The following is a 25,711-nucleotide window of genomic DNA, read 5'->3' as shown; positions in this document are numbered from 1 at the left end:
CTTTTCCTTTCTCCTTTTCCTTTCTCCTTTTCCTTTCTCCTTTTCCTTTCTCCTTAGAATCATAGAATCCTTCCCTTTTCCCTTTTTCCTTTCCTTTCTCCTCCTATTTCTCTTTCTTCTTCTCTTTTCTTTCCTTTCTCCCTTTTTTTCTCCTTTTCCTTTCTTCTCTTTCTCCTTAGAATCATAGAATCCTTCCCTTTCCCCCTTTTCCTTTCCTTTCTCCTCCTATTTCTCTTTCTTCTTCTCTTTTCTTTCCTTTCTCCCTTCCTTTCTCCTTTTCCTTTCTTCTCTTTCTCCTTAGAATCATAGAATCCTTCCCTTTTCCCTTTTTCCTTTCCTTTCTCCTCCTATTTCTCTTTCTTCTTCTCTTTCCTTTCTCCCTTCCTTTCTCCTGATCTCCCCTTTCTTTTCCCCTTCCATATCTCCATCCATCTCTTGGAGCGTTGCTCCCCAGCAGTCAGTATTGGGGCCCATTCTGTTTAATATCTTTATCGACGATCTGAGTGAGGGAATTGAATCCATCCTCACTAATTTGGGTGGGAAAGTATCAATCTCCTGAGGGTAGGAACGCCCTTCATAGGGATCCGGCCATGTTGGATTGATGGGTTGAGGTCAGTGGGATGAAGTTCAACAAGATCAAGTGCTGGATCCTGTTGTTTGATTACAAGGGTAATCTGAGGGCAATACGATGGTTAAAATGTGCGTTTATTGTTTATTTCAGGGTTCAGATCGTTTATTTCTCCCCGTCAGTCGAGAAGATCAAACACCCCCCACACACAAAATGACGGAGCGGTTCCTTTAAGACGCGCTTCCCGCCCTCCTCCCTCCCACCCAATCAGCTGCGGGCGAAGGGGCGTGAAGGAAAGCCTACGGAGAGTAGAAGCTTGAGTGACAGCTCTATAAACCAATCAGACGGCACTTTGTCAGGCGAGGGGGCGGGTGTTTTTATTCCGGTAGGAACCGCCGCTCGAAGGGAGAGGAGGGCGAGTCGTGGCGACATGATCAAGAAGTTTGACAAAAAAGATGAGGAATCCGGTCCGTTAATAACGACAGGGGAGGGGAAAAAGGAGGCAGAGGGATCAGGGCTGGGTGATATTACCCTGTGGGGAGCGAGTGTTAGGAGGGTAGGGCGTGTGAGGCCTGTAACGGTCGTGAGGGGAGCGGGTAACGGCCTGTGAGGAACAGAGCTCGGCTTTATGGCTCTTGAGGAGCGGTGTATTGATTGATGCACGGCTGAATATGAGCCCACAGTGTGACCGGGTGGCCAAGAGGGCCAATGGCATCCTGGCTTGTATCAAGAATGGTGTGGTGAGCAGGACTAAGGAAGTCATCCTGCCCCTGTACTCAGCATTGGTGAGGCCTCACCTCGAGTACTGTGTCCAGTTTTGGACACCTCAGCACAAGAAGGACATGGAGGTACTGGAGCAGGTCCAGAGAAGGGCAACGAGGCTCGTGAAGGGCTTGGAGAATCAGCCCTATGAGGAGAGGCTAAGGAAGCTGGGGCTGTTTAGTCTGAGGAAGAGGAGGCTGAGGGGAGACCTTATTGCCGTCTTCCAGTACCTGAAAGGTTCTTACAGTGAGAGTGGGGCAGGTCTCTTCTCACTAGTGACAAGTGACAGGACGAGGGGAAATGGCCTCAAGTTGCGCCAGGGCAAGTTTAGGTTGGATATTAGAAAGAACTTCTATACAGAAAGGGTAGTTAGGAACTGGAATAGGCTCCTCAGGGAGGTGGTTGAATCACCATCCCTGGATGTGTTTAAGAGCCGTTTGGATGTGGTGCTCAGGGATATGACTTAGCAGAGGTTTTTTAAGAGATAGGCTACTGGTTAGGCTGCGGTTGGACTTGATGAGCTCCAAGGTCTTTTCCAACCTGGGTAATTCTATGATCTTTGAGGTCCCTTCCAACCCAAACCATTCTCTGATTCTCACGGTGGGACTGGTTAGTTCGAGTTGTCTTTCATTCTGCTTGCGCCGTGAGAACTGAAGGACGAGTGAATTGAGAATGAAACGTTACTGTCGGAGGAAAGGGCTCAGAAACAGGAGTAGGGTTTGGAGGGATTCGTGTGTCCTTAGCAGTGATTCTGAGAGGGGTTTTCACCAGCGATGTGGATTAGAAGGTTTCTCTCTCTGCCGTCAGCTCAAAGAAGTTAAATGTCATCTCAAAGAAGAAATGTCATCTCAAAGGAGTTAAATATTCAGCACTCTTCAGAAATCTTAGACAAGTATTTTACCTCTCTTATATTCTCTGAAACCAGAGGCTTCTCTCTGCTTTCTCTAAGAGGCTCAAACTCAGTTTATTTGATATCTACTATGTAGCTTATAGGTCTAGTATATAATCTACTATATTAGATTATAGTAATTGATGTAGATGGTTCTCCAAAATAAGGCAAAGGGGTTAAAATGTTCCTTTATAACCAGACAAGAGATGGATTTGAGCTCCTAGAAAGAGCCAGGTGGTAGAAGGAGCCACGCAAATCTTCCGTCCTCTTTCCTCATTTAAAAAGAAAGAAATGTGAGCAAAATTAACGCCGCGTTTCCCCTTCTGAAATGTTTTTGAAAGTCCTCTTGCAGATTTTGGCTTGTTTGGGGTTTTTTGGTATATAAAGGGACTATTTGGTATATAAAGGGACTATTTGGTATATAAAGGGACCATTAAGGCAACTTCACCAGTAAATGATTTTCTTCTTGCTCATTCTCCAACTGTGTTGGAAGATTGTTACCCCTTATATATACAGTTTAAGTATATATATAGAGAGAGAGAGTTAAGTGTGTTGTCTGTTATTGATGTTTTGATGAATGCATTTTCTTAACCACGAGGTTCTCTCTTGTAACTCAGGTAGCGGCTCCAATCCTTTCCAGAATTTGGAGAAGAGCGCTGTGCTTCAGGAGGTATGAATGTCTGGTTTTGATTGGGAAGCATTAGCAGCTGGAGGAGGAGTTACAATGCAACTAGCAGGAAATGTGAACAATTAAATGTGGAATGTCCATTTAAAATCACAGTGGGTGGGTGTGAAAGTTCACACAGTGTTACTCAGTGATGGTTTTATGTATGGCAGTTTGATCTTTCTGAAGAGGTGACCTGCCTGCCTTCATAGCCACATTCAGCGCAGTGTATAGAAAGTTTTCTTGCAGCTTTGTGTACCACCAAGTGGTGAGGTGAAAGTGTGGTTAAACAAAAGAATTGTTGGGGGTGGCAAACAGCTACAAGAAGAAGCTTCAGTTTTTCTGTTCTGTGCTGAATGATTGGGCAGCAGATGCTATGAAAGGAGCTGAGTTGAAATAGTTTAGATTATACTTCTATTTTAAATTATTTTGCTAGTTCCAAGTAATAAACCAAATTACCGTCACTGGTTCAGATTGCTGCCTATCCAGCTTGATCTGAATGCCAAGAGGATGTTCATTAGGATGCATTTTAGAATGAAATAAAGGTTATAAGCTGCTAGGCTGAGAACAGACTGCTTTAATTTTTCTGGTGAAGGAGAAATTATTATTGTCGGGTTACGCTTTAATAAGTATTTGTGCTGAGTTTGCAGGCTCGTATCTTTAATGAGACTCCTATAAATCCACGAAGATGCCTTCACATACTTACCAAGATCCTTTACTTGCTGAACCAGGTAACTGTAATCATGTCTTATCACCCAGATTGCATGTTCACGAGATGAATTTCTGATTACTTTCATTTTGGAGGTGAAAGAAGAACATAAGGCAGAGGGAATGAAAGGTTCTTTTTGTTTGTGAAGAAATTGGAAGCATGGTAAGGAGGGAAGATTTATTATAGGCTACTGTGTGATCAGGATTCCTGCACACACCTGAGTCAGGCAGTTTCTAACATAGTTACCATCAGTTGGCATGGCTCTATGCTGTTCAGTCCTGATTGGCACAAGTCATCTCTGCATACATCCTTCTTAAAAAAAACCAAAGCAATTGTTGACACAGTGATGTCAGAAGAGGGAACAGAGGCTACTTGATGAACTGCTCCATCATTGTGAATGACACTTTTGATTGAAACCAAGTGGGTAACTTAGGTGATCTTGGTGTGTATTCCCTGGGAAACACAAGGCAAGGAAAAGACTGTTGTTCACAAAGAGGAAAAAGTCTTTGAAGAGAAGATTCTTGCTGTGTGAGTGGGTATTCTAAATAGAAGTTTACAAGTGGAGGCTGGTGGATAATTACAGTTCTTTCCTTTCTCATGTGTTATTTTCAGGGTGAACATTTTGGAACCACTGAAGCTACGGAAGCCTTTTTCGCAATGACCAGATTGTTTCAGTCTAATGATGTAAGTACCCAGTGTTTAATGATTTCTGTCTCTTTGGTTTTGGCTGGATTCACAGTAATTACAAAACAGATCAGTTCCAGGCTTTGGGAATAGGGTGAGGCAAGCACTTCAGAGAACAAGCTCAGTGAGCAAAGCACTTGCTGGAGGCAATTCATCATTTGGAAACAAATGACTGAATAATAATGTACAGTTACTTCTGCAGGTTGGTTTTGGTGGTTTATTTTCTTTTTCTGAGCTGAATTGCTCTTGTAAAAAATATGAATAATCCCCGAAAGCATAGGACACAAATCAGTAGAATTCTACAAATGATTATTGCACTTGCAAATAATCCACATCTGCTTAGTTCTCTGAATAAAATCAAAAACTTGCTTGTGAATCAGATATTTCTACTCACTTGAATAGCTGGCCTGCTCTGTTTGTGAATCAGTTTGCCATAGAATCATAGAATGGTCTGGGTTGGAAGGGACCACAGGGATCATCAAGTTCCAGCTCCTTTGCCATAGACAAGGTTGCCAAGTGCTAGATTTAAGTGCTAGATCAGATTGCCTTGGACCCTCCATGCAACCTTTCCTTGAACACCTCCAGGAACAGGGAACCCACAGCCTCTCTGGGCAGCCTGTTCCAGCACCTCACCACCCTCTTGGTGAAAAACTTCCCCCTGACATCTACTCTAAATCTTTCCTCCTTCAGTTTAAAACCATTCTGCCTTGTCCTATCACTCTCTACCTGTCTAAACAGTTGCTTTCCTTTCTGTTTGTAATCTCCCTTTAAATACTGCAAGGCCATTATTAGATAGATCTTCCTGCAGCCTTCTCTTCTCCAGACTGAACAAGCCTGGGTGCTTGAGACTATCTTCACAAGAGAGGTGCTCCAGCCCTCTGATCATCTTCATAGCCCTTCTTTGGGCCTCTCCATCATCTTGACACATTTCCTGTTTGGAGACCCCAGATTCAATGCTCCATATGGGACTTCACGAGGGCTTCCCTTGTCCTGCTGTCACCTCTTCTGTGATGCAGTGCAGGACACTGTTGGCTTGCTGGGCTGTAAGCACACACTGCTGGCTCATGCTCAGTTTATCATCTATTATCCCAGGTATTTATACAAACTTGGGGAATATCTCCTTGAGAGCAGCCCTATGGAGATGAACTTGGGAGTCCTGGTGGACAAGAAGCAGAACATGAGCAGGGAGAGGGAGGTGATTGTCCCTCTCTACCCAGTTCTTGTAAGGTCCCATCTGCAGTACTACATCCAGGCCTGGGCACCCCAGTACAGGAAGGACATGGAGCTCTTAGTGTGAATCCAGAGGAGGGCCACTAAGATGATCAGAGGACTGGAGCAAGGTTGAGAGAACTGGGCTTGTTTAGCTTGGTGAAGAGAAGGCTCTGGGGAGACCTCATTGCAGCCTTCCAGTACTCAAAAGGAGCGTATAAACAGGAGGGGGAATGGCTGTTTTCGAGGCTGGACAGTGATAGTACAAGGGAAGAGTGGTTTTAAACTGTGACAGGGGAGGTTCAGGTTAGACATTAGGAGGAAGTTTTTCACCCAGAGGGTGGTGATGCACTGGAACAGGTTGCCCAAGGAGGTTGTGGATGCCCCATCCCTGGAGACATTAAAGGCCAGGCTGGATGTGGCTCTTGGCAGCCTGGTCTGGTGGTTGATGACCCTGCACATAGCAGGGGGGTTGAAACTGGATGATCATTGTGGTCCTTTTCAACCCAGGCCTTTCTGTGATTCTCTAACATCTTGTTTCTTGATTTGTCTGAAAGCAGGAAGGCTGCTATCTGATTACCAAGCATGGTTTCACTTTCATGCTTTGTATAGACAGAGGGGGAAGAGTTCTATGTCTCGTTTACTTTTAAAACTAACTGGGAGTGTTCATTAGTTTCTGCCTTAGAGTTTAATGATTTTCTGTAATGTGTTTTCACAGCAAACCCTTAGAAGAATGTGCTACCTTACTATCAAAGAGATGGCCAATATTTCTGAGGATGTCATCATTGTCACAAGCAGGTAATACAACTTCTGGAAACACAATATCAGAGCTCTGAAACAAGTAGCTGCATCAAAACATGTTTCTTTTAGCTGCTGGGCTTTTCTTTAATCCTGATGAGTAAAGCTAAATAAGCCAGGCCCGTGGCAAAGCAGTTTAATAGAGAGTGTGTTTTATAATGCTATGTATTTCTACAGACTCTAATGTTACCAGTTTTCAAATAGCTAATTCTGGGTCCTTGCAGTTATGCAGTAACTTCTTGAACAATAAATAAATGAGAGGAACTGAATGTCGCAAACAAACTGAGGCACTGAGATGCTAAGGGAATGGTAACAGGCCATCCTTGGTTATTTCAGCTTGACCAAAGACATGACAGGGAAGGAAGATGTATATCGAGGCCCAGCCATCAGAGCACTCTGCAGGATCACAGATGTAAGTACAAACCACAACAGTTCTGTTTCAGAGATGACAAGTGTATTTAAAATCAAGTGACTACTCTGTAGCAGGGTGCACTCTTAGAGTAGAAGTGGAGCTGCCACTTTAGGGAGGGCTGCTCTAAAGCCATCCAATGATGTGATAATTCTGTGGAGCTATAGGACCAAAGCCATGGAGTTAAAAGGCAGGAGCTTTGGAGATAATGGATTTTGCTCTAAGATTACTTTGCTGTGGACTTAAATTGTGTTACTGAACCTTCAGGAGTGGGCACTTGCAAATGAAAGTGGTTTTAGAATCAGATTTAAGTGTTTTTCACAGCATTTTTGGATGTGTTCTGCAGATGTTATTGTCTTAAAACTGCCTTTGTGCTCTGCCTCTGGAGTTTGAGTATCAGCACCTTTCTCCTTGTCCTTTTTCCATAGGGTACAATGTTACAAGCCATTGAGAGATACATGAAGCAAGCCATTGTGGACAAAGTCCCCAGCGTGTCTAGTTCTGCACTAGTGTCTTCCTTAGTAAGTAAAGCACGTAATTAGTGTGGAACGTTAATTTAACCAGTGAGGGGCTTGTCTTGGTTTTCAAACGTGGAATATACTGATGGCCTTGAAAATGCTTAACAGCTTGGTGAGTGAATAAGAACAACCAGCACAGAACAGGGAAAGAATGGGCGCTGCTGGTTCTGAAAGAGCATTTGAGTTGTGCAACAGGAAGTAAAAGCAGCTTGCTATGTGCTCTGTAAATAGGAAATTAGTGGAATTGCTGCTATGATAAGACTGCCATACAAGATTATTTTTGCTGATATGTGGTAGAAGGGACAGCTGAAGACTTTCACTGTGTATTTTCTCTCCAATGTTTAAGAGAAAAGGCTGGAAAATATCTGGTTTGCTTAATATTTGTTTTAAAGTGGGGAAGTACGAGTGAAAGTCTGAGACTGAGGTACAAGAGAAACAGTGTTTTATAAGTGCATTGGTTAAAGAGGCTGGCCTCACTGGTGAATCAAAGCAGTGCCCATATATTTCACAGTGCATTGATATTAGCTTGTTTGCAGTCTCAGTTTGTGGTTTCTTCCAGCATATGATGAAGATCAGTTATGATGTAGTCAAACGATGGATCAATGAAGCTCAGGAAGCAGCTTCTAGTGACAACATCATGGTACAGGTACGTTTCAGTGGTATTCTGTAAGTTCTTCAAACAACCTTGGGAGAAGCATTAATACTAATTACTTCTTATTGTTCTCTTGGGGCAAAAAAAAAAGGTAATTTTGACTTGAGGGAAACGATTCCACAGCTTCAAAAATCACAAGTTTTCTCACAATCCCACTGCAGGTTTATTAATTAAGACATGGTGCTTTATTGCAATCCTCTGCCGTTTCTTCACAAGTCTTCTGGTAGCTGGAATGCCACTGTTCATTCCATATGTTCTGTGTTATGAGACAGAATGAACAACAGATCTACCAAACCAGCTCTGTTGGTGCTCAGTTATAGCAGCTCGATTAACCTTTATGTAAATCAGTCCTATGGCAAAAAAACAACCAAACCTTGATAAGCAACTGGAAGAGTTCCTTTGTACTCCAGTTTGGACTTTTGTACTTCACAATTTATACTTCTTATGGTTTGGACTTTCAATGTGTTCAAGGATTTTTCTAGTCAGCTGTGATTCAGAGGGCTTGGGATATCTTGGATATTAAACATACTCCAGGAAATTGAGCTTTATTCTGCATCAGCATTAAGTAAGCTGAAGAATTCTGACATTTAATGGGGAGATGTCGTGGGACATGGAAAGAAAGTAACTGAAGAGCTCTTTTCAGGCTTTCTCAATGGGGAGACAGGAAAAAGAAATGCTGCAGATCTTTGCTGCTTGTTAGGAAACTCAGATCATTTGAGACTAGAAGGAACTAATGCTAGGAGACTGCAATTGTAAGGCACAAAAGAAAGCTAACAATCTGCCTTTTTTCAACTGCACTGTGTATTCAATGTCTTCATGTGTTCTTGTGCCTGTTTTTGGTTTCTTAGTACCATGCCTTGGGGCTGCTCTACCACCTTAGGAAAAACGACCGTCTCGCAGTTTCCAAGATGCTGAATAAGTTCACAAAGTCTGGCCTGAAATCTCAGTTTGCATACTGCATGCTGATCCGAATTGCAAGCAAACTCTTGAAGGAATCTGAAGAGGGGTAAGAAAGAAACAGCATGTGAACTGCAAAATTAATCGTGCTTTGAGGTAAGGAGTAGGTAGAAGTAGGCAGAGCTGATGAGTAGTGGTTTGTGTGGTAAGTTATGTGATGAGGTTTGGGCTTGACATCATACCAGCAGAATTCAGCTGGCAAGGGGATTAAAACTGTTGAGCCATCTCAAGAGGGGAGGAGACTTTTGTGCTTATCTAGTTAGATGCAGTTCAAACACAATATCTGCCTATGCTACAGCCTTACAGACAGAAGGATCTATCCTAATTTGGTCTCATGCTGGCAGAGATCTATGGGAAATTCATCTTCTGGTGAAACTGTTTGATCAGTGAACATTTTTATTAGTGATGTGTAATACACAATTAACAAAGTTTTTCTAGAACCCAGGAGTTGTGGCTCGTAGACGATGAGCTAAAGATGAATGGAGTAGTAGGGAACTGGAGTTTAGTTGTTCAAGTATGAGCTGAGCAATGCAGCAGTGCAAGGAACAAGAGAACCGTGCGCTAACTGTGCTTTCTGTCATGTTCTCAGCATCACCGTGTTGGGATCTGTATGTAGTTCAGCATCATGGTGTGAAACTTCTTCTGTTTGTAGGCATGAAAGTCCACTGTTTGACTTCATTGAGAGCTGTCTGCGGAATAAGCACGAAATGGTTATTTATGAAGCTGCTTCTGCAATCATCCATTTGCCAAACTGCACAGCAAGGGAGCTGGCACCTGCTGTTTCAGGTTGGTTCAAGAGTCCTTTTTCCCACTTTCTTGGCTGATAGGGTGGAAAAACACATTGGAGAGACAGGTACAGCTTAACTGAAGCACTGGAGTCAAAGTGTAAATGCTCTGCTTGTCCTCAAGTTCAGGGCCTTCTGGATAGAAAGTGGATTCCTTCTTCCCCATTTAAATCAAAGCTGTAGAGAGGGGGCAGCAGAGGTGCTATCTACAGAAAGAGAAGGTGGGAGGGAAAAGGTAGAGGAAGACTTGATAGCACAGACGTGACACTTGCTATTAGACAAACAGTGTTATTGTTGTATGGTGTAAAACTGAAGGTCGTTTTCAATCTGCTTTTGAAACTAGTGGTAAATTACTGCATGAATGTTCAGTATTCCATCTGCAGTTGGATGAGAATACGTGTGACTTCCCTCTCCCATTTTTAGAACAAGATTATATTTGATTTTCTGCAGTGGTGACTTCTTACTATACTACTTGCACCTTTGAATATCAGAGAGGCAGTACAAGGCAACTTCCCTTTCTACATCTGTTGTGGGCATGAGGGCTCTCATAAGGTGCCTAAAGCCAGGTTTTATTTGACGTTCTCTCCTCTGTAGCATTTTGTCACATGTTACTTCTCTTGATTCTTTATTTTCAGTGCTTCAGCTTTTCTGTAGTTCTCCTAAACCTGTCTTGAGATATGCAGCTGTACGGACCCTTAATAAAGTGAGTGATTCCGAGATCTTCTAAACAAGCACAAGTCTCTGAGCATCAGAGAAAGCCAAGCTTTGGTGCCTGCTGGTGCGTTGCCTAAAACAGAGCAACTACTCATGTGATTACTGTATTCAGAAATACTCCTTGCTGGAAGATTGGCTTTTCCATGCCAAATTTTCGGGTATGACAGAAATCTTTTTCTGCTGTATTTACTCATTTCTGGACCATAAACCTACTACAAGCTGTAGCTGGATAACTTGTGAGCTTTCAGCTATACCAGAAGCAGAGCCTTGAATATTTAATGCTGGAAAAGGTATAAATAGAATGTATGGAGGAAATAACATTCCAATTCTAAAGCTACAGCAGTAGTAGAGCAAGACTTGAGTCAAGCCATGTGGCTGTAAAACCCATGAGCTGTAATGTACAGTTAGAGGAGTTCCTTTCAAATAGTGAGGAACCTGAGCTGTGATTACACCCTGCCAGCAGTCATATGATGTAGGTTGAATTACAGTCCTTGCAGGACAGAGAATTAATTGGGGAAAAAAAGAGATGCTTTGTGAACAGATGCCCAGTGAAGCTTTGAATTGCAGGATGCCACTGCTCCCTTGTAGCTTTGAAATGCTTTCCTTTGCAGGTGGCCATGAAACATCCATCCGCAGTCACTGCCTGCAACCTGGACCTGGAAAACCTCATCACCGACTCCAACCGCAGCATCGCCACCCTCGCCATCACCACCCTGCTGAAGACAGGGAGCGAAAGCAGCGTGGACAGGCTCATGAAACAGATCTCTTCCTTCGTGTCAGAAATATCAGATGAGTTTAAGGTGTGGCATTGGAGGCCTCTGCTCTTTCCAGCTGCAGGTTTTTCTCCCATTCTTGTTTTTTATTGAGCTTTTCCCATTTGTTCACCGTCCAGTGATTTTATTAAAGCCTGATAGCGCAAAGCCAGCTTTATATTTCAGGAGGTGTACTCATCTGTTTTCCAGCTGTCAAAATGGAAGAGAGGGCTGTGAGGAGACCTCACTGTGGCCTTGCAGTACTCAAAAGGAGCATATAAACAGGAGGGGGAATGGCTGTTTTTGAGGGAGGACAGTGATAGGACAAGGGGGAATGGTTTTAAACTAATACGGGGAGGTTTAAGTTAGATATTGGGAAGAAGTTTTTAACCCAGAGGGTGGTGATACACTGAAACAGGTTGCCCAAGGAGGTTGTGGATGCCCCATCCCTGGAGGCATTCAAAGCCAGGCTGGATGTGGCTCTTGGCAGCCTGGTCTGGTGGTTGGTGACCCTGCACATAGCAGGGGGTTGAAACTAGGTGATCTTTGAGGTCCTTTTCAACCCAGGCCATTCTGTGATTCTATGATTCTGTGAAATACTGTTTCATTTCCTCTCACCACTCCAAAAAATGATAAACATCATTTGGTTGATAACTGGTTCCTATGCAGTTTCCCATAAAATTCTCTACTGTCTTCTGGTCGCCCACTTGGAGAGGGAGAGGGATTTTAACTGTTCTACTTGAGTCTATATTGCTTCCATCTGATACTGTAAAGCCACTGTAAAATCAGGTAATAACTTGGTTAGGGGTTGTTGATCTATACCTGTCCCTTTCACACTGCAGAGCTGCCTTGAGGAGTATAGCGTGACTATGCAAAGCTGATATCAACATGCAGAGGTCTTATCTAAAACTTATTTATTTTACTTATTGAAAACAGTAAGTTTGAAACTGAAAAGAGCTTTAGGGACAAAATGTGGTCTGTCAAGTTGGAATTAGGTCAGGGTCGTCAGAAGGCTGAGGGAGGAATGGGCCTTTGAATTCATTCCAGAATACAGTCACCCTAGCAAGGCCAAGTCTTGCAGCATGTTGACGTGGAGTTGTTAATGCATTCGTGCTGAGAGTTCCAGATTTCATCCTTCTTGTACAAGAATGTGATCTGTCAAGATGACAGTTTGAGATAGTGAGAAGCCTGTGCCTTCATAGAAAGATAAATGTGTGACTAACATCTGTCTCTGTTGTTTTGCAGGTAGTGGTAGTGCAGGCTATCAGTGCTTTGTGCCAGAAATACCCTCGGAAACACAGCGTCATGATGACTTTCCTCTCCAACATGCTCAGGGACGATGTAGGTTTGAAACTTCTTTGGTGTAGTTCTTGGCAGGGTAGCTCAGATGGTGGGAAGGGTCTGCATTAGTGGGTGCACAGCAGTGACAGGGCCTGAGTGATTACCAAAACCCTGTTTATTATGTGGGTCAAACCTGTCTGAAAGATGCTTATGAATTAGAGGTGATACATAAAAAAACCTATCTGGAGAAATTCTAAGATGCTGTTTTGACCCACGGGTACTGGGAAGACCCTGTTAGATTATCCAGCCTGCCTCCTCTTTTCTGTTTATATACAGATGCGTTCTTTTTCCCTAATGGGAAGAAGTAATCAAAGCTTGAGGGGAGCTGTGCAGTACTGTGGTCTGAGCTCTGCCTACCCTGATGAGTGTTCTTGTTTTTCTCTTTCCAGGGAGGTTTTGAGTACAAGCGAGCCATTGTGGACTGTATAATCAGCATCATTGAGGAGAATCCTGAGAGTAAGGAATCTGGCTTGGCTCACCTCTGTGAGTTCATTGAAGACTGTGAGCACACTGTCCTCGCCACAAAGATCCTACACCTGCTGGGAAAAGAGGGGCCCAGGACTCCATCCCCATCCAAATACATCCGTTTCATATTCAACAGGGTGGTGCTGGAGAATGAGGCTGTGAGAGCTGGTAAGTTCTCCTCAAAAGATCGATGGCTTCATGTCTCGGTTCTTGGCAAAAGGATTGCAGGGTTGTTAAGGTGACCTTGGTCTGTAATCCCATTAATGTTAATGTAATGTAATGTTAATGTAATAACATTTAACTATTTCTTCTTGAAAATAAGGGTGTAGTTTAGTCTTTGCATATCACTGAAGGGTTTGTGGTGTGAAAGTGACAACCTTTGTAATTGGAACTGCAGGAGAACGGTGCACACAGCACTCAGAATATGGCTGTGAAAACCTGTCTGCAGATAGCTTTAGCACCTCTGCCACCTCTTTTTCAGCTGCTGTAAGTGCATTAGCAAAGTTTGGTGCCCAGAATGAGAATCTTCTCCCAAGCATCTTGGTGCTTTTGCAGAGGTGAGTGGGTATGATTGCTGTGTATGCAGTGAGAGCCGGTGACGCTGGCAGTCTGCTTCCATGAAGAAGCAAGTTAGACCAAGCCAGAACATGGGGCAGGCTCTGCTAAGCAGAGGGTGTCTATGCTTCTTCAGGACTACTGACGGTGTGTCAGTGACAATCTGATATGAGAATGTTCCTTAGAGGGCAATTAATTGACAGTGCTGTAGTAAGCATGCGTACTTCTGCATTCATCTGTAGTAAGAAAATAGGTTTCCATGTTTCTCAGAGAGAATAACTTGTGTGTGGCTGAGTGGTGATCTCAGCTGTTCCAGTTTCACATATTTGCATCTCTTGCCTTCATAAATGGCCTTATTCCTTCCTGAGAGAGCTGACTGCTGCCCTCCTGTTCTCCACAACAGGTGTATGATGGACAGTGATGATGAAGTTCGGGACAGAGCGACGTTCTACTTGAATGTTCTTCAGCAAAGGCAGATAGCCCTGAATGCTGCTTATATTTTTAATGGTGAGTGACAGGGAGGATTCTGTGCGCCCTTTGAAGTCTGAGCTATTATTTCACATTATGGATGGGTTTTGTTGCTGTAAGAAGAGTCTGACTATGAGGAATCTTGTGTAACTTGGGTCAGAATAACCAGAACGAGCATAACTATGTGTTTTTTATGTTGCTAGTGCTTTGCTGAGCAATATTTATGCTGAGAATGGCATATTTAACAAGATATGGAAATGACTGTCTAGGTAAACAGAGCAGGAATGTCGGATGGGTGTTTTCATCATTGCCTCTTTCTCTACTTGGATCAAGTTTCTTAACCTTTGCCCTGTCTTCTCCGTGGAAAAAAAAAATGAGGTTGACGCATCTTGCTGTGACTGTTGGTTATAAAAATGTTTTATGGTCCTGTGGCTGAAAGATCATGAAAACAAAGGGCTTAAGATTTAAGACTATTGCAGTGTGTGATCTATTTAGGCTCCAGTACCCTTTGGAAAAGGGTTTCTGTGTCATCTTCAGAGCAGCTTTTTTATTCTATATAGGATCTTTATGTACTTCATGTGTGTGCATGGATGCAAATGTGTATGTGTGTTTACTAAGAAATGAAAGTACTTTTACCAGCTGTTTGATAGCCAAAGTTCAGGTCTATCTAGCAGTGAACTCTAGATTCCATGCAGGAGTTTTTCTCTGCAGTCTGATCCAAAGGACAGGCTACAGAGGAGGGCTTTATCAATAGTTGTACTTGATCTCAAGAAGGATGTGACATAAACACTGCTAAGTTTTTCAGGCTCTGGTGCCTTGTGGATTCTTGTGCAGCGGACAATACAAAACTGACTGTGTTCATTTGTCAACCCTGTATCATAGTGCCTGTAGGTTTTTTAACAGTTCCACCTGTTGAAACTAAAATCTTCTCTCTGCTTTTCTGCTTTGCAGGGCTGACTGTCTCTGTTCCTGGAATGGAGAAAGCCCTGCACCAATATACACTGGAGCCTTCTGACAAACCTTTTGATATGAAAACAGTTCCGCTGGCCACTGCACCCATCTTTGAACAGAAAGCAGGTAATGCTCAGGCTCCCTATAATCAGGTTCTGGGCAAGACTGTAACCATTCAGGTTGCCATAATGATACATAATATCTGTAAGCTGGCTGCTGTCCTGGTAGGATGAGGTTAAGGCTGGCTAAATTGAATGCGTTATGCAGTTTAGTGTTACAGACTTTGCCTGAGCAAGCTTGTCTGAGCTTCACAGATGAAGGAAAACAACCTCTTCCCCCTCCCCCCCCCCCCAAAAAATAAAGGGTTGGCAAGATGGTGTTATGCATTCTGCTGGTTTTATCGGAGGGAAATTTGTACGTCATCAGAATTTACTATCTCATAAATACTTGAGAAAAAACACATTCCAGAAGAACCAAATCACTTCAGTGGCTTCATCCTCTGACTTTGTATAATCTTGCATCTTGGCCTTGGAAAACCTTTCTAGAAAGCATTGTAGGGTTGTTGATTTTTTTTTCCCTTTCTAGTTTTCTTATCTTTTAAAAATGGGATTTCAAATTCCCTGGCTTGAATGTTCTCACATAAGCAGAGTTAATGACTTATGAGAAATGGCAGCTTGTCTTGACTATTGCTGTGCTCATATATCACAGCTGTGGTTGTAGTGTGCAGTGAAAATGTGCTCATATATCACACTGTACTGTGCAGTGAAAATGGAGCAGTCATGCAGTCAGCGTAGTGAGCTTTTTGCTGGCTATTCTAGACTACAGCGTGCCTTCTTCATCAAATCTTTCCATGCAATCCAATATTGCCCAGCAGAAGAGGCTTTTAAACACATGTGTAATGAAGTGGCAGTGATAACGAACACAGTGTGTGAAATGCTACAGGCTAATGAGTTTTTAGCAGAGATACAAAGGCATTTAGAGCTGCACAGTGGAGCTGACAGCACAATGTCTTTTCTTGTCACAGAGATTTCCGTAGTGACCAGCAAACCTGAAAAAGTTGCTCCTTCACGTCAGGATATATTTCAAGGTATGAGAGAAGATCAACGCTTGAAGTAGTGGGAGGATTGCTACAGGTCAGGTGGAAGGGATGGGCATGGCTATCACTGAGTGTCTGATTCCTTTTCCTCTCTGTGCAGAGCAACTGGCAGCCATTCCAGAGTTCAAGAGCTTGGGGCCATTATTCAAGTCTTCAGAACCAGTGCAGCTCACAGAAGCAGAAACAGAGTACTTTGTTCGTTGTATCAAACACGTGTTCACCAATCACATTGTTTTCCAGGTGAGGGTACCACATCTAGAGGTTGGTGGCCCTGCCTGTGCTGGCGGGGGGGGTTTGGAACTTGATGGTCTTTGGGGTCCCTTCCAACCCAAGCCATTCTATGATTCAAAGGGAAATTAAGCATTGCTGCCGGAGTGTTTTATCTAATCTGAGGAAAGCTGCTGATTAGAAATGCTTCTTCTGCTCTTGAGACCTTTTCATTTTATACTTCCGCAGTTTGATTGCACAAACACGTTAAATGATCAACTGTTAGAGAGAGTCACTGTGCAGATGGAGCCATCAGATGCTTATGATGTGATCTGCTGCATCCCAGCACCCAGCCTGGCTTACAACCAGTCAGGCATGTGTTATACCCTCGTCCAGATGCCCCAGGATGACCCCACTGCAGGTACCAATCAGTTGTTAAAATGTTCAGTCTGTGGGATTCGAGTCCATACTGAGATTCCAGTGCTGCTTTTCTCATCTGCCTTACGTGTTGGTTTTTATGTCAGACCTATGTTTGTGTGAAATAGTACTCATGATTTTTTTTTAAACTAATCATTCATGTTGGATGATTAAAAATGAGATGGTAGTGAGGAATAGAATGCAGGTGGTACGGGAAACTTGAGTTTATTACCTTGAGTTGATGAAAGCAGGAATGCTGGGGTAGTGTTTGGGAACAGAGTCAGCAAAACAAAAATGCTAATGGGGTAAAAATCAATGGGTAGATTAGACCCTTTATTTCTTTCTGCTGATTTGTTCATGCTTCAGGTAAGCTCAGTTGGATCTGAAGTTGATTTCACATGATTCTGCTTATCAATGAGCTGGATTTTTTGGGTAGCAGAAGATCAGAACTAGTGTGAATCCCTAAACTGTGCTTTTTGGATCTACTTGTCAGGAACCCTTGCAGTGTTTCTTCTGGTGGCTGATGCTGACTGGGCCACCCTTCAGCACTCTTCAAGTTGGTGGAGCTGTGCTTGTCACACTGTTGTATGCTCCCCCTCTGAGATCTTCCTTTGGTCTTCATCTTGGAGTCTAGGGGAAAGTTTTTAAGATGGAAAGTGTTTTGACCACTGCCTTGTCTGTATCTTTGGGGGAAAAATTTGATGTATTTTCCTCCAAGCTTCTTTTTGGGAAGCAAGGGCTCAAGCAGAAGAAACTGTACCATTAACCTGTATGGGCTTTTCCTTTCCTCTCCAGTTGCTTGTACTTTCAGTTGCACAATGAAGTTCACTGTCCGAGACTGTGACCCAAACACAGGAGTCCCAGATGAAGATGGCTATGATGATGAGTACGTGGTGAGTTCTGGACTTGTTTTATGTCTTCTTGTCATTAATTCTGAGTATGTGGTCATCAGACTGACAGTTTTCTTTCAGATCTAAAGCCAGTAGAGAACACAGGGTATACCTGAAACACAGTTTCCAAAATCTCCTAGCTCATGACTGCTTAGATCCTTACCCAACATCATGCTTCTGCCAGAAGTTAGTTTGGCTTTAGTGCCATATGAACATAGGATTTGTGGCAGCAGGTGTGAAAGAAGCAATAGCTCTGACTCAAAAAAGCAATTGTCCCATTTTCTGCTCTCCTTTGGTTTCACTGTTTCTTTTCTGTATATTTTTCTTCTAAGCTTTACAGATGGCCACCATAAATACTGATTTGTCTGCTTTTTTGTGTGTATCATTATGTGTTTCTTCTGAAATTAAAGCCAGAGTTGTCTCATCAAAGTGCTGCTCTGCCTTTGTTTTTCTTTCTAAGAGTCGAATCCTTCTTGTAAGCAGCAGCTGAAAATCTCCCTTGTTCTTTTTCCTGTCAGTTGGAAGATTTGGAGGTGACGGTGTCTGACCATATCCAGAAGGTTTTGAAACCCAACTTCGCAGCTGCATGGGAAGAAGTGGGAAATGACTTTGAGAAAGAAGAAACCTTTGCACTGGGTTCAATTAAAACCCTCGACGGTAAGATGATTTGTCTTCCTTTATTACTGACCCGTGTAGTAATCCTGGTAAATCTTCCACTCTAAGAAGGTAGTTAGTGTGGGAGGAGGAGGATTTGGTGCCTTCTAACGTGATATGTCCCAGTTACAAAGCTTTGTGTTGCAGTGTTGGGACTGTCATGAGTGGAAGCGTGGCAGTTCTCAGGCTAAGGCTGGTTGAAGGGAGGAATGCCTTTCTAGGCTGTTAAGACAGCAGAAAGGACATCACAAGTTAGTTGTTCTCGCAGAAAGCTTGGCACCCAGCTGGTGATAACTTTCCCTTTTCAATTTCTGAATGCAGAAGCTGTCAATAACATCATCAAGTTCTTGGGCATGCAGCCCTGCGAGCGATCAGATAAAGTGCCAGAGAACAAAAATTCTCACACGCTCTACTTAGCCGGTACGTATTCACACTGTTCGTTTCCATGTTTCTCACACAGGCAGATTTTTTTACTACATGATGGGAAATAGGTTAGGAGATTCTGCTCCCTTCATTCCTCTCTGTGGAGAGCTGCGAGTTGAATGCAGCTGGTGCTCATTTTGCTGTTTGCCACTGTGGGTGTACTCAGGCTGTATGTCTCAGCATGAAGGCATTCCGCATATGGGAACTGCAGTGAATCCTTTGAATAAGAACTTCCACAAACACTTAAGTAAATTCCTTGCTAGAAGTAGATTTCTAGGACTGTTTTGTTTTCAAATTCCTGCCACTAAAGCCCCATCCTAAAATGGCCTGTTGTGTCCACATTTATTTGGTGATAGTGGTTCAGGCTTATGCTTCTAAGCAGCCACTGGAAATTGAGCCAGCGGACTGTGCCTTCATGTCAGAATTGCAGTGTATTGCCTTCTCAAACTGAAAGTGAGCTTTAGCTATTCCCTTCCTGGTTTATGTCCATTCAAATCTGCCTGCCCACTCCCCCTCCCAGCCTCCTCCCCCTCCCCTAGCAACTCATGCTGAGTCTGAATGTCTGTTGTTATCTTCAGTCTTGGCCTCAAGAGCTGAAGGAATTTAAAGTTTTGGCTTAATCCCCAATCCCAATGCAAATGGCCACAAGCTCAATCTGTCTTCTTGTTGTTTTTGGTCTTCAGGTGTGTACAGAGGTGGTTGTGATGTGCTGGTAAGGTCCAGGCTTGCGCTGGGAGATGGTGTGACCATGCAGGTGACAGTCAGAAGCAAGGAAGAAATGCCTGTAGATGTCATCCTGGCTTCTGTAGGCTGAGCGTTACAGTGCCTCAGCTACAGTGGAAACTTTGCAAACACCAGCTGGGTGTTAACCAGATCCAAGCAGTCTGTCTGTCCTTCTGCATGTTGTTTTTACTCCTCAATTTGGTAAACATTTTGTATGATGTTACAGTAGTGGCTGGCTGGAACTGAGCCTTTCCCTTGTCCTTTCCCTCACCGTCACTCTCTCATTCCTCTCTAACTTATTGTCTCTGGCCACTGGCAGTAGAGCAGGGAAAATAAAAGACGTGGGTGGTAAGAAAAATGGAACTGGATTTTTGTCAAAACCGATTTTTATTAACAGAAAACACTGGTCTGAGTGGTAGAATTCCTATGAATGACTGTCAATAAAATAGAAAACTCTTCTTCTAAATTCTGTCTGCTTCCAAGTCTTCCATTCAAAAAAAAATGAGCCCAGCAGGGCTGTTTACTCAGCAGAAGCCCCTTATTCCTAAAGGGGTGCTGTTAGATGTAAGCAGTTAAAAAACACACAAACCCTGCAGACTCTTCTAGCCCATAAATGTACAGTTTTTTTTAGATAATTTGGTGTAAAACAGAGACAAAAAAAACCACAACCCAATGTATATAGAGATTAAACTTTGCCTATGAATGGCATATTCCTTTTGTACTGCAGAATAACAGTTCTCTGAACCTTGTCAGATTATACCAAACACCACTGCAGCTTTCCCTGGGGCTTCAAGCTACGAAAAGTCCTTTATCAAACGTTGGAAATAGAAGGGGAAGGAGGGACCTTGTGCTGACCTCCTTGTAAAGAGAGATTACCAAAGCCAAAATTATGGTGCTTGGATGACCCTCGACAAGCACAAATACAATGCAACGTCGCTGTCTATACTTTTGAGGGTTTACAGATCCAAAGTCTTGTATCTGGAGATAAAAATGAAGGTCTCTTGAGCCGTAAATAGAGAGAACGGAGCTGCAGCAGCTCAGAAGGAGTTGATGAAGTTCAAATACGCATTCAGGAAACCTGTTGGATCCTCCAGCTGGGGGTAGTGGCTGATGTGGTCATCCAGCACTGACACTGTAGATGTGGGAAGCACTTTCCTGTTGGAAGAATGCAGCAAGACTTAAACACAGGAACTGCAGCAGGCTCAGAAAGCCACCAGCTTTATTTCACAGGTGGGATTCTCTCCATAACTTGGATTTGGGCACCAAAAACCTTCCATGAGCTGCAGCTGACCCCTGTTCTATCTTCTGAAATCAACCACGACAGGCACTTAAGATTTATTATCACACGCATGATAGCTGTGACTTAGAATTGTGACTCTGATGCCTAAAACTGGGAAACAATTTCCAAACTACTGTACTGCCTGACTGTGTAGATTGAAGGAGAAAAAGAAAACCAAAAGACAAAACGACATGTGAATGGGGGTGAAATGAAACCCCAGCTGCTTACTGCTGTTCCGTGTCTTACTTGTAAAGCTGGAGAAACTCTGGGTGTGGATTCACAGGGTCCAGGGGCCCGTAGATTAAATGCACTGCAAAAAGAAGTACAAATTGAGCTTTTGTATCCAAGGACATCCTCAACCAAGCCAAGGAGGTGATCCAACTGAACCTTAAACTGGAGCTACCCCCTGCACAGACCCAGCTTGAGCCTTGTTATCCTCATCAGCATTGCAAGAAGCTCCTTGATGAATGGCAGGAGCCAGCACCACGCTTCAGTGCCTCTGGGGATGGGAGCCTTAGTCCAAATGGAAAAAGAAACAGTTCCTACTTACGTGGGACAGAGGTGGATATCAAAGCCCCAACCCAGCGGTCTCTGTGCTTCTTCCTCTGGTTTATGTACTGCAAAATACTGAAGAGAAACCCGTTGTTACACAGCTGATGCGTTCAGATCGCACCCCACATCTTTTGGGGGGTAAACAGTGATCCCAAAGCCCAACAGAAGCATCTAGAGACTGAAAATCCAATATCCAGACACCTGGCTGAGCACTGGCAACCTTCAGAAGTGTCAAACACAAGAGCAGCAATCCCAGCAGCATACCTGTCCACAACCAGATTGCCGTCGTTGGTCCTCACCGCCGTCCACATGTCCCAGTACTCTGCCTGTGAGGGCTGCGTGTATGGTCCAAAGACAGCTCCAAGCCTGAAAAGAGTCCAGGGCACAAAAGGGTCAGCGCTCCCACCTTACGGTGTGAAACACGTGGGTGCCAGCAAACCCTACAAGTCATCTCCCAAACGTGCTTCACATTCGACCCGAAGGCTTTTTGGAAATCAAAGAAACATCTGGTGAAAATACACATCTGTGTAGAAGCTTTTATTGCTTCTAACACGTGCAATTCCAACCTCATAGGAGAGAAGGATTATTCTGGAAAAATAAACCATTTTTCCAACCTTGGAGCATCGAAACCATTATTCAAATCCAGGAGCAAACCTCTGCTGGGACACTGCCTGGGATTTCTCTCTCCTTGCCAAATACCCAATATGTAAATCCCTGCACTCAACCTTCTCCATATCCCCCACCCATGGATGGAACCCAACTCACCCTCTGGAGAAGAAGAAGAAGTTCATCAGCCTCGTGATGATAGGGGACAGCAAGCCTCCATCCTTGAGAACCTGGGGCAGAAGGAAAAAGTAGGTGGCACCATTCTGTAGGGCACAGATGGGTGACTCTGGTCTGCTTTTCCTGCAGGCAGCAGCTCACCTTCTGTATGAATCTGGGGTAGTAGGCTTCGGGGAAAATTCCTGGAGGGATCACAGAGAACAAGAGTTGTAATGCCCTAATTGTTTTGTTCTGCATTTCCCAGTCTTTCCTTTCATCAATCTTAGTCAAAAGATCTCTAAAATCTGACCCTACATCATCCCAATGTGCTGGGAAAACCTTACCTCCATTAGACAAGCAGAGGCTGTTGATCAGGATGCTGCCAGTTTTATTGTGCTCATACCTGAGAGCAGAAGGGGAGATGGTGAAACACCCCCTGCAAGCTGGGGGGGCATCTCTACGAACATCCTTCCAACCCAACATCCCATGATTCTGCGATCTCTAATGTCCTTTCAAACTGAACATCCCACGCTTCTACGATCTCTAACATCCTTTCCAACCCAACATCCCACGATTCTACGATCTCTAATGTCCTTTCCAACCCAACATCCCACGATTCTATGATCTCTAACATCCTTTCCAACCCAACATCCCACGATTCTACGATCTCTAACATCCTTTCCAACCCAACATCCCATGATTCTATGATCTCTACTGTCCTTTCCAACCCAACATCCCACGATTCTACGATCTTTAACGTCCTTTCCAACCCAACATCCCACGATTCTACGATCTCTAATGTCCTTTCCAACCCAACATCCCATGATTCTACGATCTCTAATGTCCTTTCCAACCCAACATCCCACGATTCTATGATCTCTAACATCCTTTCCAACCCAACATCCCACGATTCTACGATCTCTAATGTCCTTTCCAACCCAACATCCCATGATTCTACGATCTCTAATGTCCTTTCCAACCCAACATCCCACGATTCTACGATCTCTAATGTCCTTTCCAACCCAACATCCCACGATTCTATGATCTCTAACATCCTTTCCAACCCAACATCCCACGATTCTACGATCTCTAACATCCTTTCCAACCCAACATCCCATGATTCTATGATCTCTACTGTCCTTTCCAACCCAACATCCCACGATTCTACGATCTTTAACGTCCTTTCCAACCCAACATCCCACGATTCTACGATCTCTAATGTCCTTTCCAACCCAACATCCCATGATTCTACGATCTCTAATGTCCTTTCCAACCCAACATCCCACGATTCTATGATCTCTAACATCCTTTCCAACCCAACATCCCACGATTCTACGATCTCTAATGTCCTTTCCAACCCAACATCCCATGATTCTACGATCTCTAATGTCCTTTCCAACCCAACATCCCACGATTCTACTATCTCTAATGTTCTTTCAAACTGAACATCCCACGATTCTACGATCTCTAATGTCCTTTCCAACCCAACATCCCACGATTCTACGATCTCTAACATCCTTTCCAACCCAACATCCCACGCTTCTATGATCTCTAATGTCCTTTCCAACCCAACATCCCACGATTCTACAATCTCTAATGTCCTTTCCAACCCAACATCCCACGATTCTACGATCTCTAATGTCCTTTCCAACCCAACATCCCACGATTCTACGATCTCTAATGTCCTTTCCAACCCAACATCCCACGATTCTACAATCTCTAACATCCTTTCCAACCCAACATCCCACGATTCTACGATCTCTAATGTCCTTTCCAACCCAACATCCCACGATTCTACGATCTCTATTGCCTTTTTGAACTCAACCTCCCGTGATTCTATGACCTTTAAGGTCCCTTCCAAAACAACCATTTGATTCTATGACCACGAAACAAGCAGACCAGCAACCTGTGGAGCAGCTCCTGTGCAACCGTATCCCCGTAATCGTGGGACAAGAGGTTTATCCTCTGGTGGTGGAGGCCGAGGTGACGCACCAGCCGCTCGACGATGCTGGCTTGCTCAAAGATGGAGTAATGGTGGGGCCTCTGCCAGGGAAAGGAGAATCACTGTGAGAGCATGGCCTCCGTGAACCCACAAACACTCCAAATTAAAGACCCTGATGGAGGAGATGGGAGCTCAGGGCAGCCAACCCAACCGGTTGGGATGTCCCCATAACCGTGCTCCATATCTACTAAAGGACCTCACACCCAAGGAAGGGCAGTGACTGAACCCACCTCCACTACGAACCTTATTTATCCCTTCTGCTATTAGAACGTCTCATTCCTTCTCTAGGAATTACAAACAGGGGAAGAAACTGGGATATGAAACCCAAACGAACGCCAATTCCCAAACCCCCAATAGCTCCTCTTTCCAGGCTACGTACAGGTTTGTCGCTGAACCCGAACCCTACAAAATCCAAAGCAATCACCCGGTGGAAGCGTTGGGTCAGACCTTCCCATATCTGCAAGGAAGAAAAAAGATGTAGGAAAACAGGAGCTTTGCCAGGAGGGAGGAATCCCAGCGGGATGTTCACATCTCACCTTGCTCCAGTCGTAGCTGGAGGTGGGGAAGCCATGCAGGAGGACGACGACGTCAGAGCTGCCCACAGCACCAGTGGAATCTACAGAGGGAATGGAAGGACCTCAAGATGTAGCGCCACCAAAACGAAAGGATTTTAGCCCAGATATCGCCCGCAACCCCATTTCCTGGTGGCCATGGGGTGTCCTCACCTCTGTAGAAGATGCTTTGGTGTTTGTAGGTGAAGAAAGCTCCAGAGGCCTTCCAAGAGAGCAACGCTGGGGAGAGCCGTGGAGGTGGGATGTGGAGGTACACAGCCAGGAGTGGGACGCTGAGCAGCCCCACCTGCACCCACCACTCCTTCATCCTGCAGGAGGTGGGAGAGCTTGTCCCCATAACTTCATTCCCATAAATGTCCATCCACCCCATATCCCCCCATCCCCATAACCTCACATCCCCATAACCCTCCCCCATGTCCTCATTCCCATTCCCCTCCCCTATCTCCATTCCCCAAGTGCCCATAACCATACCCCATAACCCTCTCTATGTCCCCACTGCCCACCCATTCCCATAACCCACCCCCAACCCCAGTAAAGCCCATAACCCTTTCCATTCCCATATACCATCCCTCATCCCTACAACCACACCCCTGTTCTCATAACTATGTCCCCATAACCTCCCACTCTTATAACTACATTCCCATAGATGCCTGTTTCCCCCCGTAACCCTCCCAATGTCCCCATAACCTCACATCCCCATAACCCTTCCCATGCCCGTGACCCCATAACCATCCCCTATGCTCTCAAAACATACCTAAGTCCCTACAGCACCCCCTGTGTCCCCATAGCCTTTCCCATATCCCCACAACACCCAGCTCACAACCCTTCCCGTGGCTCCATAACCCACCCTATGCCCCCATGACCCTTTCTATGCCCCCATAGCCTCCCCATAGCCCCCATGATCCCACAACCCTCCCCACGTCCCCGCACACCTCAACCCCCGCTAAGCTCCACCCCCTTCACCATTAAGCCCCGCCCCTTCCACTCACAAGCCACGCCCCTTTCGCAACACGCTCCATTTAGGCCACGCCCCTTGAGCCTTTTTTCCACCCCTCTTAGCCACGCCCCCTCTCCACACACCCCTCTCCTGATTGGCCGACGCCCCGCCCCTGGCGGCGGTGGGCGTGGCCTCATGAGGCGCGCTCCCTCACCCGCCCTCAGGTGCGCGCTCCCGCGCCGCCATTCCGCCTTGTGGGCGTGGCCTTTTGTGCGCATGCGCACGCCTCTCACCCTGGCCACGCCTCCCCCCCCATCCCGGCGTCTCCCCGTTGCCTGGCAACAGCG

The 25,711-nt window shown here is 44.6% G+C and overlaps 2 protein-coding genes across 3 annotated transcripts; one reads left to right on the top strand and one right to left on the bottom strand.

Moving 5' to 3' along the window:
• The first annotated feature begins 943 nt into the window (after positions 1-943).
• On the top strand, positions 944-19,726 carry COPG2 (COPI coat complex subunit gamma 2). The gene is made up of 24 exons (XM_072340955.1): positions 944-1,035; positions 2,837-2,889; positions 3,534-3,614; positions 4,205-4,276; positions 6,204-6,283; positions 6,620-6,695; positions 7,121-7,213; positions 7,770-7,856; positions 8,711-8,868; positions 9,472-9,605; positions 10,240-10,307; positions 10,930-11,118; positions 12,316-12,411; positions 12,801-13,044; positions 13,358-13,433; positions 13,835-13,938; positions 14,851-14,976; positions 15,875-15,937; positions 16,047-16,186; positions 16,403-16,574; positions 17,366-17,463; positions 17,979-18,117; positions 18,436-18,534; positions 19,221-19,726. The coding sequence occupies exons 1-24, from the start codon at positions 999-1,001 to the stop codon at positions 19,349-19,351; spliced, it is 2,616 nt and encodes an 871-aa protein (XP_072197056.1). The 5' UTR covers positions 944-998; the 3' UTR covers positions 19,352-19,726.
• MEST (mesoderm specific transcript) lies at positions 19,634-25,621 on the bottom strand. Of its 2 annotated transcripts, none has more exons than XM_072340962.1 (12): positions 25,579-25,621; positions 24,581-24,735; positions 24,392-24,471; positions 24,235-24,312; positions 23,760-23,896; positions 22,198-22,256; positions 22,016-22,056; positions 21,857-21,927; positions 21,356-21,457; positions 21,090-21,166; positions 20,786-20,849; positions 19,634-20,415 (listed from the first exon to the last, which is right to left on the bottom strand). In XM_072340962.1, exons 1-12 carry the CDS (start codon positions 25,608-25,610, stop codon positions 20,298-20,300), a joined length of 1,014 nt encoding a protein of 337 aa, XP_072197063.1. In that variant the 5' UTR covers positions 25,611-25,621; the 3' UTR covers positions 19,634-20,297. The 2 variants fall into 2 exon arrangements, with proteins under 2 accessions (XP_072197063.1, XP_072197070.1); XM_072340969.1 differs by lacking the exon at positions 25,579-25,621 and adding an exon at positions 25,360-25,379.
• Positions 25,622-25,711: the final 90 nt, after the last annotated feature.

This window comes from Excalfactoria chinensis, chromosome 1 (assembly GCF_039878825.1).
Source record: "Excalfactoria chinensis isolate bCotChi1 chromosome 1, bCotChi1.hap2, whole genome shotgun sequence".
NCBI classification, from domain to species: Eukaryota; Metazoa; Chordata; class Aves; order Galliformes; family Phasianidae; genus Excalfactoria; species Excalfactoria chinensis.
This window is presented reverse-complemented; position numbering and strand designations above follow the sequence as displayed.